This window comes from Blastomyces gilchristii (assembly GCF_000003855.2).
Source record: "Blastomyces gilchristii SLH14081 genomic scaffold supercont1.10, whole genome shotgun sequence".
Lineage (NCBI taxonomy): Eukaryota > Fungi > Ascomycota > Eurotiomycetes > Onygenales > Ajellomycetaceae > Blastomyces > Blastomyces gilchristii.
Window position 1 is genome coordinate 1,357,403 of NW_003101673.1, and position 13,618 is coordinate 1,371,020.

The following is a 13,618-nucleotide window of genomic DNA, read 5'->3' on the forward strand; positions in this document are numbered from 1 at the left end:
GGTTCGTCCGCAACGTCATAGATGTTGAATATAATTCCTCAAGGGTTCGGCTCTACATGGTGGTAATTTGGCGACTGAGCTGGGTGCAATGTCGCAGTCACATCTCTAGCATCGCTGTGTTGTTTCTCTGTTGTAATGATTCGCCGCCCACCTGGGCAAATAATTGGTTCTTGTTCATGATTGTAATGGCTGTGAAATAATAATAAATGAATTGCTAAAAATACGTGGAAGGGAGAAAAGTAAATGGTTTAAAAAGAAGAGTTGAGAAAACCAGATTCTCCAGGTTTTCACTCCAGATGCAGGCCAAGAGAGCATCACGATCACAACCACCATCGCCAGCCTCGAACAATCGAAAACGGATGATCAAGTTGCATGAACCTTGGGGAAAGGAAGTAAAGGGGCGCAGCTCCATGTCACGGAGGTACAGAATGAATATCCCCCCTAGCCTTCGGGGGCGTGGGCATGATGCCCAGTGTGGCTGGCGAAGCCCTCACACAGGCACCCCCAGGCCTGCTACACCACCAACGACCACCGGAACCCCCTTGCCTGGCACCGAGAGCCCAGGAACTCTACAGGGGCAACTGACCACTCCCTCAATGGAGCTTGAAGCTGGGCTCCGCACGGGCACCACCGTGGCGCCTTCCCGGGTGCTCATGAAGCCCAGAAAGAGGCACACGCCCTGGAAACCCTATGAAGTCCCTGGAAGCCTCAGAGGGAAACTTCTCACCCCCTTCAGAGAGGAAATTAAAGCCAACCTCAAGTCATATGCCTCAGGCCTAGAGCAGGCTCTGAGAGCGGAATTCGAAGTCCTTAGAAGCGAGATTGGTACATCCATGGAAGCCCTTGAGGGGCGCCTCTCAGCCTTTGAAACTCAAGCCAACACTCAGTTGGAAGCTCTAGAGGCCAAGCTGGCCCTCTTTGACCCCCGAGACCTCCCTTCTGAGCAGCGAAAACCCCCCAGGCGCCCGCAGCACCCCCAATGGCGTCTTCTCGCCTAGGACGGGCTGCGCGCCAAGACAATGCACAGACCACCAAGCGGAGCCGCTAGCGCAGGGCTCAGCGGAGCTGTACCCCCCCAAACTACGGGTGTCAGGACCACCCCCAGGGCTCCTCTCAGTGCAGCCTAGATGGGCAGACATAGCGATAGCAGAGTGACTGGAAGAGAGATAGTAATAAGCACCGGGCCTCCAAGAAGGCGTCTGGAGGTGCTCAGTCAGACACTGGCAGGCCTGCTGATCTTAAGCCTGCTAAGGGGGGGAATAAGGAGGACCGGAGGCTTATCTTTAGGCGTTCAGAGCCCAAGACCTCCCCTAAGATCCCAAGAGTGATAACCATCCGCCGGGCGAACATTGCAACTGGAAGACCTGTAGGATATATAGGAAGCCTACTGAACCATGCGTACAGGACGTGGAATTGACCTGCCTGGTGTAGACCATCAAAACAACTCACAAATGAAGCACTGAACCCCTGAGCCATGTGGCCAGGGAGAAGACAGAGCGGGAATATTCCCAACCCCCGAACAACCCTGAATGACTAAACAGACGGCAGCGAGTCCTTCACAACAGGCAATGGGGATACTGAGGACAGTACGACCCTGGAGCACCAGTCAAAGCTTGCCATGCAGCTTGAACTGGCTCGATTACAGCTTAGAATAGCAGGGCTTTAGAAGGGAAACCAACCTTCTCAACATTGCTTTGTGCAGGATAAAGAGAAGGACAAAGATTCTACAGGTATACCAGACGGAAGGTTGACCCAACCTCTGAGGTTGGATTCCATGAGACTACCAAGTCAATCCGGTGACGAACAACCTTACCCGGCACACCAGCATACACGCCATGGGGAGAGGGCATGTTGCTTGAAGCAAAGCAGGCTGATATCGATCATATCATTGAGGTACGACGAGCTAGAAAATCCATATAGACTACCAAACGCACATGATGGGAGGCTTTCTTGGGGTGATTCTTCAATGGGATCCTCAGCCCCGGATCCTGACCGCTGCTGGATGGCCCTACGTTATACCAAGCCATCAGCTGGGGATGCCACTCAGCGCTCCAGGGACCCAATTCAGCCAGCCCAACCACCACCGTCACCAACAAAGAAGCCCGTATTAGGGGCTTAGCCTTCCTGAATACCCCCGGCGATGGAGTCCCTAGGCAGCTACCGGGGGTACAAGCTCATGCCCTAATAACACCAGAGCGGGTTGATAAGGCTCTGTTTGGTCAGAGCACTAAGAAGGCCCCAGGAATGACAGGCTCAATTTTAAGGGTCTTCAGCGGCTCTGGGGTTTTGACTCGGAGTGCCTGGTGGCCATTGCCAGGCAATGCTTCCGCCTGGGAGCTCACGCGGACGCCTGGAAGGTTGCCAGGCGTATACTACTGAGAAATGCCCGACAGGCTAATGCCTAGAGGGTAGTCAGCCTACTCAGCTGCCTGGGCAAGATTGCTGAGAAACTCGCAGCAAGCCTTATAGCCCCTGTGGACTACATCCATCTTCACCAATTCTTGATCCAGCTATGGATTTTGAGAGCGTCCTAGAAAACCGCGTTACAATGATCCTAGGCAAGGGTCAGATGGTATTTTTGAAGGGATGCAATGTCGTTAGCCGTAGGAGATGATACTAAGCTGTACATTACTCAAGGGAAAGTTATTACTCGAGAGAGCTGAACAGAGCATTGCATGCGGCGGGTAGTATAGGTTGCATTCTGGTATATAACTTTCTTTTAATTCATATACCTACTGATAATAATATCATGTATTGGGTCATGCATTGAGTCCTGTATATTGTCACTGTGTGATCCTATGAGACGAACTAAGATTTGCTTATCGAAAACAGGCTTTACTGTAGTTTGAGCAATGGAAAGGATAATATAATATGGATCAAGGGACAGTTATGTAACGCTAATTAATATCATAGTTATAGAATCACAACACCCTCTTTTCAAGCAGAGAGGAATATTATTACATGCTGCAAAATCATATCTTGATCGTGGAGCTCTTCCTTTCCTCTCCCCTGCTTCCTTTCTTTTATACTGACACTAGGCGCTAGTTTGAGTGGATGGTAGGGAAATTCGATGATGATTTAGGTCTGGATTTGATCGAGTGTAGGGTAGAGGATTTGAGAACTCAAAGAGTTGATGATAGAGACCTCTCATAGTTTATTTCTTAGTCTCTTATCTGGCATAACTAGGTGATGATAGTTCCTGTGAGGATTCCTTAGGTATAATCAGTTAATAACGAGATTTAGATTCTATTGATGTCAAGACTTGACGCAAAGAAGTAAAAGAGACTGAGAAAGAAATAAGAGTACGGTCCACCATCCCTGCGCGATCTCCTTTCTTGCATAAAACGCCTGTAGCCCGTCAGAGTAGTCAGCGAAGGCCTTTCGTCCTTCCACTCGGCAGCCCGGGATCAGATCCGCGGACATCTACTGATGATGTAACGTAGACCCTGTGCATATCCCCTCATTCATATCTTTTACTGTAGCTGAATGCTGAACCGCGTCTTCTTAAAAATACAGCATCCAAAATCACAGGCGAGGGTGAAAATAGGTTACCAGCGGCGCCGTTCCTTGACCAGATCAGTTTTCCAGTTTTCCCCATAGACCTCTTCCCAAATTTCCGAGATCTCTTGTGCAATCTCATCACTAATATCTTTCCATGAAGCATCGCCATTTAAGTGGGTCGCGGTGACTATATCGAGTGCGTGGCCAGCCCAAACCCCTCGATGCATCTCTTTTCCCTGAATCAATGAATAATCGGATGTTGACCAGCAAGTCTTATAGAGGATAACTTCACCGTACCCTAGTGTATCGATAAACGGGCCTTTAATGTACTTCTCATCTAATGCAACTGCTGAGGGTCGAACAAACTCATGCGTTGTCAGATTTCTGAGAACCCATTCCTCATTGCATGGATAGTAACTCTGTGGCGTTGGATGTGCCACTTGAACTATATCTATCGGACTAGGGTGTTTGTGGCGAAGATCGAGGGCGAGGCCGAATAGATCGTGCGGAAAACTCGATGTGACTTCAGTGATGCCGGTGTATCGAGCGTCAGCAATGTCATACAAATTGACAGGTTTACCAGCCAGCTCCTCCGCCAGTTTGTCGCCCAGCTCGATCTCTAATTCTTCAAATTCCAGGCCCTCATCCAATTCATTCAATTCGTTTGAGGACAGCATGCCGTCAGGATGCTGGGCATTGCCACCGGATCCGCTGTCCTGACCCACACAAATGACTGGAATTCCCGCCCAAACACCCAAGTAGCCGGAAAAATGTTTTGCGATTACCGGTCTCACGAGGGTCCATAGCCTCCGACAGCTAAGACCACAAAGAAAGACATCTTCCACGTCCAAGAAGTTGAGAATATGGTAATGGATCTCGGTGGGAAGCTGAATGAGGATAGATCCAGATTCAGTTGTGCACGCCGGAGCACGGGTCAATGGCATAATAACAGGAAGACAGTCTGGCTCAAGTCGCCTTTTCTGAGGAATAGTTTTCCCTGGGTTGGGTAGGACTGTTCTGTGACTGTTCTTCCCGTCATAAGATTGGGGGATAATGGGTGTCGCAAAAAGGGAAACAAGAGAGGATGCAGATCCATTGAACAGGTCCTCACCAGGTCTGCAATTCCAACTTAGCTTTTCGCGACGACGAGGTGCAATGAGGCAAAAATCCTGTCCCATTTTCAAGTTTGTTGAAGGGGGCTTTGAGGTGAGTTTAAGTAATCAAAATATCTGAATTATAACCAGCTTTTCCTTGAGTTTATGTGCATCTGCATCGGCAAAGTTTTCAGATACCTTCTCAGATAATCTTGATGATGAGAGAGAGAGAGAGAAGCTCCAAGTTTTCTGGTTCTATTTTGCCTATTTTGTCCTGAGAAAAGTTCGTATAAGTAAGCCACGCGGCCTCGTTATGTAAGCAGACCTCACTAGTTTGTTGGAACGTCTATTATTATTATTATTCTTCAATTATAGATGTATGCAGTCAGAGACTATGACATCTACCTGAGAACTTTTAGTTCTCAGGGTTTTTCTAATATCTATAACATCAACTATTATACATTTATCAATTTTAAATATGTAAAATCAGAAAATTTCAGCTCAGAATATAAAAACTCTTTATAAATTACAGTATTTTAATTTTAACATCTTCTAATACTTTGAAATCATTTGAAAATATCATGACAAAAGAAAAGAGAATAAAGTCTTAAAGATAGATATATTAAATAAGTAGATAAAAAAGAATAGAAAAGAAAAGATAAAGTAAAAAGAGACTATAATAAAATAAAATTATTAAAAAATAGTATATAATTATTTTAATAGATTATATCTAATTAATTTTCATCTCTTCATATTCAGATATTTCTGAATTCAGTTATTTTCTTATAACTGCTTGAGTTTCTGATAGAAAGTCTATTAAGTATTTAATTTCTATCTCAGTTGAGAATAAGAATTTTATATTTAATTAATTTAAATTATACTTCTCTTTCAATGTAAGAAATCCCGCTTCTCACAGATTCTTTATCTCTATTTCTATCTCTTGCATAATCAATAGAGCTAGCAGTCCTTGACTACACACAACTATATAGACTGAAGTTCATGAATACTATTCATAACTCAGCTTGAATACTATTATACATTTAATCTCTATATTTTATCTTTCTATCATGAATACTTCTAGTAGTTAACAGTACATATTACATTAAGCTGTAAACATCTGAATAATCATCTGTGAGCACTTATTCTTACATTTCAAGCTCAGTCAGTCAGCAACTACTTATTATGACTGAAAGAACTAGAAACTTATATACTTTAATCTCTGCAAACTCTACTGCAGACACTCAGAAGCAGTCATCTGAATCATGAATAACTCTTATAAAAGAAGTTTCAGAGAATTTATTAATTATTTATAAAATATTATTCTCTGTATCTGTGACAGAGAAACTCTCTGAACTCATGAATAAATTAATCTCAGTAAAGAACATTCTTGAGTATCTCTTATAAAATCAAGCTATTTTTCTACAAGAAATACTTACTGTCTGTAAACACTTTTGAACTGAGTCTCTAGACATAATCTTCAGAGATATTTATAAACTGAAAAGAAACTTTCTTAAGCTGTGATCACTTAAGATTATCTATTAAATCACAATCTATAAAAGCTTTTACAAGTTTGTATTTAAAATTGACTTATAAGTCTGACTGTGTGATATAAAAGATGAAGAAGCTGTCATCTATATAATGACAGATCTTTATTACACTGAAGTCAAGAACTGATTAAATTATCTAGAGAATGATTATAAGAGATTCTGCTAATCTGTTCTCAAGATTTATCTAGAGAATAAGTTAAGAGACTCTGTAAGCTGAATAGAGAATATCTGAGCTGTAATTATTAATATTAGAAAAAGAGATGAGAAATCTGATAAAGATTACTTACAGTACTTTATAAAATTATAGTATGAATTAAGATCTGTGAAAACAGAGCTCTGAAACAAGACCTGAATAATGATATTTATAAAGAGACTGAATAAAGATATGTAGAAGAAGCTCATTGAGTAAGACTCTAAGCTCTTAACTCTGAAGAAACTGATGACTCTTATTCATCATTTACAGATTACTGTGAGAGTCATAAATCTGTGAAGAGTGAATCACTGATCAGCTCTGTAAGAACTAGAATAACAGAGAACAGATTTATCAGAAAAAGATGATAAGATATAGAGAGATTTGTATCTGACTACTAAGTAGAGAGAGAGAGCTTTATAAGCTTCTGTAAATAGAGTATATAATAGAGAGACTAAGAAAAAGAGACTCTGCTTTATCTATTCTAAATTAGAATATCTTCACACAAACTGTTCAGATAAATTAAAATAGAAATTTGAGAAGTTATAGATAGAGTCAGTAACAGTCTTCTTAAGAGTTTTAAAGCTGATATCTGAATCTGTTGCTTCTCTGATGAAAATGCTTACTTATAGAGAGAGACTGTGTCACAGTACTGCTGTCTTACAAGTATGAAAAGTATTGATGAACTTAGAATCTCAGGTCACTGTGATGTCTCTAAAGCTCACAGAGTGAATGAGCTGAAAGATAAAGACTGAGAATCTACTCTTATAATAAGCAGAATATGAGAACTCAGATCTGAGAGCTGGAAGACTTATAAGAGTTATCTTTGAATTATAAGATCTCTCTGAAATCTGAAGAAGATTTGCAGAAACTGTGATTATTATGAATATTACAGATAATATATACTTAAGACTTATATAACTTTAAAGACACAATTTATACATAGCTGTCTGTGAGTCAGGTTTATACTTCTGATCAGTGTTAACAGACTCACTTATAAAGATAGAATTAGTTAATACTGCAGAGTTGATTAGAGAAGATAAGCTTATCTATATAATAACTTTATAAGTGTCTGAGAATCTCATAATCATGAAAACTGAGCTTCAGATATCAGAGAAATACTGAGATCTCACAGAGATATTCAGCTCAGTAAAGACAGCTGAGCTTTCTTCTTATTATAAGAAGAATCTGATAATAGATTTGATAGAAGAGTAGAAACTCTTCTAAGAATCAATCTATAAGCTCTCTTATCATGAGACAGAGGTCTTACAGATCTATATAAAGAAGAATCTGAAGAATAACTTTATCTGATCTTCACAGATCTCTGTGAAAGTCTCTGTAATATTTATAAAGAAGAAGAATAAAGATCTCAGATTGTATGTAAACTATTATAATCTGAACTTCAAGATAATAAAGAGCTACTATTCTCTGTCTCTGATTGAGAATGTAATCAACTGTCTTATAAGAGCTGTTATATTCACACAATTGAATATAATCAATATATATATACAGCTGTGAATACAGTCTGAGAATGAATAAAAAACTGTCTTTAGAACTGCACTGAGATTATTTAAATATCTAGTGATGTCTTTTAATCTGACTAATACTCTCACAGTATTTCAGTCTTTCATTAATAAAATACTTCATGAATATCTGAATGTCTTTGTAATAATATATCTGAATAATGTGATAGTGTACTTCATGAAGAAGAAAGAATATACTGAGTATATATAAAGTATATTGAAGATCTTAGATGAGACAGAACTGTATATTAAACTTATGAAGTATAACTTCAGTGTCTGCTGAATTAATTTCCTAGAATATATAATCACTGCAGATAATATTCAGATAAAATCTTCACAGATTGAGACTATTCTATTATAATCAGAGTTAACTAGTATTCATGAGATTCAGATCTTTCTAAGCTTTGTGAATTTCTATAGATAATTTATCTTTGTATTTATAAGAATCTTCTTAACTCTTACAGACATGCTGAAGAGTGAAAATAAGAAGAAGTTATTCTGTGAATAAAGAATAAAAAGATTATTAAGAAGAGAGAACTGTGAGAACTTTCTTATCTCAGAAGCTCATAGAGTCTTTATAAGATTAAAACAGATATTCATAGATACAGTAATACTATTTCACTTTGATTTCTTACTCTTAATCAGATTGAAGACAGATGTCTTCTTCTTTATAATTTCAGAAATAGTCTTATAACTACAGTTAAATGAGAACTGAGTTTCAGTGATCTTTTTCTTATAGAAGATATAACTTGTGAAGATCAACTATAATATCTATGATTAGAAGCTTCTTATAATAGTGAAATTCTTCTATCACTGATATCACTACTTTAAGAATCTTGTAACAGTGATTACTGTTAGAACTGATTATAATAGCTTATAATAGTTTACTTCAATTAAGAAACTCTTATAACAGCAGATTTACTGAGCTCAGAGACTGAGTGAGTTCTGATTCAAGATAGAATATATCAAGAGAACTAAGAACTCAGCAGACAGACTCTCTTACAGATCAGACTATATTAAGAAGATCAGAGTAATAGATATAGAGAGACTAGAGAAGACAGAAAAGCTTTGTAAGATACTCAGACTGAGTATTATGAAGAGATTGACTGAAGAGTCTTTTAATTCTCTATGAGAGAAGAAGAAAAAGAGAGAGAAGAAGCCTGTACAACTACTTTCTATAACATTGAGAGTTAACACTCTGAGAATCTCTGCAAGAATTCTTGAAGAGAGTATCTATAATCTGAAGAGTTTGCAGACTTTGAGAAGCACTGCAGAAGATCTGATATAAGAGAAAATAGAATATAAGTCTTTATAAGATCTTCTATTCAGATTGTCTGAACTGCAACTGAAGAATGAATATATTCAGTATATTCAGAAATTATAGCAGAGATCAATTCTGCAGAAATAAAGAGTTGAAGAAACTTAAATAATCTCTTATAAAGAGAGAGCTGAATTTATATATCTGTAAATAAGTTTCTATACATAGAACTTATTAAAAGATATCATGACTCTTCTCTAGCAGATTATTTTACAGATACTAGAACTCATGAGTTATTTATAAGAAAATACTTCTGATTAAAGATGCAAGAACTTATGAAGAAGATAGTAAATTCTTATACTGTTTATCAGAATTCATGAATAGTGCAGTTCAGATTATATAAAGAACTTACTTCTCTACTCATCTCATAGAAACCTTGAGAACAGCTAGAAATGAATACTCTTATAAGTCTCTCTGAAAGTAAGAACATATATAATACCTGCTTTGACAGTGTACTGATAATAGTGAATCACTTTATCAAGATAACACACTTTATACTCATCTGCAAGAACTTGAAGTTAAAGAATTTAACTCATATCTTTATCTGTAATGTGATCTGATTGCATGAATTATCTGTGAATATTATCTCAGACAGAGAATCAATCTTTATAGAAGAGTTCTGATCTAATCTGATAACTATACTGAAGATCTTATAAGATCTAAGCACAGCTTTTCATCAACAGACAGATGATCAGACAGAATATCTGATAAGTATATTAAAATAGTATCTGCAGTGCTTTGTTAATTATAATCAGAATAACTGAATACATTGATTATCACTCACAGAGTTTGTGTATAATAACTCAAAGCATGTCAGTACAGATAAAACTCTCTTTAAGATACTTATTAAAACTCATTCACAGATAATCTTGATAAATTCATGAGAGTATACTATAGAGTGTGATAATATCTGTGAATGAGCTGAGAGAATTCAGAAGATCTGAGAGAAAGTCTGTGAATTTTTAAGAAAGACTCAAGAGTATCAGAAGAGATACTATGACTTTAAGCATATTATAAAGAGTTTCAAGAAAGATGATAGAGTCTGACTGAGTCTAGAAAACATCATTATATGAAGATCTAGTAAGAAGCTGAATCTCTTGTAAACAGAGTCTTATAAGATTATAAAGAAAGTTAGTTTACAGTTCTATAGATTGAAACTATCACCTGAGTTACAGATATATAATGTTTTTTATATCTCTTTACTTCATGAATATAAGAAATTCTCAGAAGAGAACTCTGTGACTCATCACTCTATTTATAAAGTATTAGAGAGTGAAAGAGAATATCAGGTCAAAGAGATTATTAACTCAGAGAAGTGAGATCATAAGCTCTGATTCAAGATTCAGTGATAAGAGTATTCTAATAAGATGAATAAGTTCACTTAAGAATCATCTGAGCAGATAAGATATCTGCAGAAGCTAAGATATAACTTTTATACTATAAATTCTGATAAGTCAGAATAATATAATCTTCACTAAGAACCTGATTGTGATAAAGATATTAACACTGTTATTTATAAATTCTAGTCTATAAGATAATGAGTTTCTACTGAGATGAACAGTCTGTGATGTATACAAGAAAAGAAGAAATCATGTTCTTATTAAAGTTAAAAAATAAGAAAATAAACAGAACTGTGAATACAATTTAGAGATTAATAAAGAAAAAATAAAGAAAACTTACACTCACACTCTTAACATCTGTGACACTTAACTCTCTCATAACTATCAATTTCTCTCTTTAAAGAAGCAGAGAGTATTATGTCTGTGATACAGACAATTGTTATATTTGATATGAAGGCTGTCAGAAATGCACAGACTTCAGAGAAGCTGAATATCAGAGTACATGCAGTTGCAGCAGAGTCTTGAGAACTGACTGTCTGTATGTGTGATCAGATATCTCTTATGAAGCTGTGTCTGCTCTCTCAGTTATGCTGAAGTATTCAGTCTGAAAACAATTGAAATATGAAGAGAGAGCTCATCTGTTCAGACTAACTTCTGTTATGAATTCATAGCATTTGTATTGCCTTGATTACTCAGATTTTACAGATATCTGAGAACTCATCTCTCATTGATAATGAGATTGCAGAAATGCGTCACAGTGCAAGAATCATTGATAGAGAATCTAGACATATTTGCATATACCTGGTCAGAGATTGTGCAGACAGAGAAGAGATGATCATAAGCCTGTGAAACTGCAGAAGACACTGACAACACTGAGAGCTTTACAAGAACTGTTAGCTAGAGTCTGTAAGAAATCACTTATGAGAAGACTTACAGCAAAGAAGAGAACTGTACTGCTTGAAGTCAGAGACTGGTCTGAAGAAGACAGAGAATTGACTGCTGGCCTGAAGATTGAATGCAGTGATGAGACTAAGAAGAATGAAGACACAGTCATGAGCAGCAGCATCCCTGCTTCATCAGCTGATAAAAAGCAATTAGAGAAGTTACAGAGACACTCATAAGAAGCTCAGCAGTGATCAGACATTATTTACAAAAATATTGAAATTAAAAATTTTTTTATTCTTGAGAAGTTCTTGAATTAATATACAGATATTGTTAGAAACACTCTCTCTCTATTATCTGAATGAAAACACTTCACAGATGAATGAGAATACTCACAGTTTATAAGAATAAGAGCTGTTACAGAAAAAGAGAAAAGAAGATGAGATTTCATGAACAGATCTGAGATATTTATACTACTCTAAAGAGATTTGCTTACACTGTGAGTGATCTCATGAAACAGTCAGATCACTCTAGTAAATAAGAGTGATTATGAATTGTAGATCTGAATCTTTCTATATAACTACAAAGAGTGATTGCAGACTGTAGACATCTTAATTCTATAATTCTACAGAGTTGATGAAAGAATGAAAAATTCCTCACAATTCTACAGTGTCAAAGAACAATGATTCATAAGAATGAGTGAAAGATCAACTCATAAATGCTTCTCTTTGATAAGAATAATCTTATAGAGAGTGATTTATCTGTGAGATGAATCTGTGTAATAATCACACAAGAATCTTATGAAAATGATTGAGAGTTAACTGAAACTCTTCTATATAAAAGATATGAGATGAATCTGTGTGATAGTTAGAGAAGAATCTATAGATTATAAAGAATTTCATAAAATAAGAAACTGAGTGACAGACTCTTTTCTCTTCATAATAACAAGGAATTTTTCCTCACTGAGATTTTTTATAGATGTGAAGGATTTTCAGTGAGTATCACTGCAGTGCTGAGCTGATTCTATGAAGTCACTCAGTGAAAGACTTCACAGACAAAGTCTTAGAGAGAAGAGAGTATGTAAGAAATCTCACTTCTCATAGATTCTTTATCTCTATTTCTATCTCTCATGTAATCAATAGAGCTAGCAGCCCTTGACTACACACAACTATATAGACTGGAGTTTGTGAATACTATTCACAACTCAGCTTGAATGCTATTATATATTTGATCTCTACATTTTATCTTCCTACCACGAATACTTCTAGTAGTTAACAGTACATATCACGCCAAGCTGCAAACACCTGAATAATCGCCTGCGAGTACTTATTCTTACATTCAATCTGACTTTGAGACTATTATATAATGTATAATATATTATAATATACTCAGAATTTTCATTTACATTACAGAATGAGCATTCTATTGAATTAAATCTATTATTAAATCTTTGTATATAAGATTTGAAATAATTATATTCTAGTTTCAGCTAAATTATAGATGAGAATATTTTCTTTTTATATTATATCTTCAGCCGTGCTAAGACTCTGTTACAATTTCATATAACTTATTACTTTTATACAGATGATTTCATTTATCTAACAGACTGTGTAAATCAGTTTTCAATCACTTTATAATATTATTCAGATATAATATAGAAAGATTTAATTAATAAATATAAGAATCTTACTTCTATATAAGATTAGCAGATTACTCTTTCATAATAGTGAGATACTGCTAAGGTATCACTTCAGCTATTCTTACTTATAGAATAGAATAAGAGTATTTACTCATTATCTATATAGAATAGCTAGATACTTATTTCTTATTAAAAAAGTCAGTGATTTATTTTCTTCTACTGAAATTGTAAGAGATTAGTATAATATATAGATCTTATAATACAAAAGTGAGAAACATTAGAGAAGACAGAAAGAGAAAGTGCAGAAATCAGCAATTAAAGTGAATATGTATATATATACATAGTGAAGCTTCAGAGTGAAAGAATAGAAATTTCATGAGTTATTCAGCTAAGAATCAGCAAGTAAGAATAGAGCTTTCAGTGAAATCTGTGAAGTGTAATAAAATAGTCTATATAATTGATCAGATGCAGCCTGCTACATTAGTTCTCTCTTTTCAGAAGTGATATAGAGTTACAGATATATAGCTCTTATTGATTAAGAGCTATTATCTTGAATAACACAGAGCTTGAAGTTCAGGTCAGAC

General features: G+C 36.5%; 3 protein-coding genes across 3 annotated transcripts; 2 read left to right on the forward strand and 1 right to left on the reverse strand.

Moving 5' to 3' along the window:
• Positions 1-296: 296 nt before the first annotated feature.
• Positions 297-998, forward strand: BDBG_05253 (uncharacterized protein; the record flags this gene model as incomplete). Its single annotated transcript, XM_002624438.1, has 1 exon — positions 297-998. The coding sequence occupies one exon, from the start codon at positions 297-299 to the stop codon at positions 996-998; it is 702 nt and encodes a 233-aa protein (XP_002624484.1).
• Positions 999-1,848: 850 nt separating this feature from the next.
• On the forward strand, positions 1,849-2,379 carry BDBG_17229 (uncharacterized protein; the record flags this gene model as incomplete). The annotated part of the gene is made up of 2 exons (XM_031725000.1): positions 1,849-1,893; positions 2,056-2,379. The coding sequence occupies 2 exons, from the start codon at positions 1,849-1,851 to the stop codon at positions 2,377-2,379; spliced, it is 369 nt and encodes a 122-aa protein (XP_031578848.1).
• A 313-nt stretch (positions 2,380-2,692) lies between these two features.
• On the reverse strand, positions 2,693-4,870 carry BDBG_05254 (uncharacterized protein). Its single transcript, XM_002624439.2, has one exon. It carries the CDS (start codon positions 4,677-4,679, stop codon positions 3,549-3,551), a length of 1,131 nt encoding a protein of 376 aa, XP_002624485.1. The 5' UTR covers positions 4,680-4,870; the 3' UTR covers positions 2,693-3,548.
• Between the last annotated feature and the right edge of the window lie 8,748 nt (positions 4,871-13,618).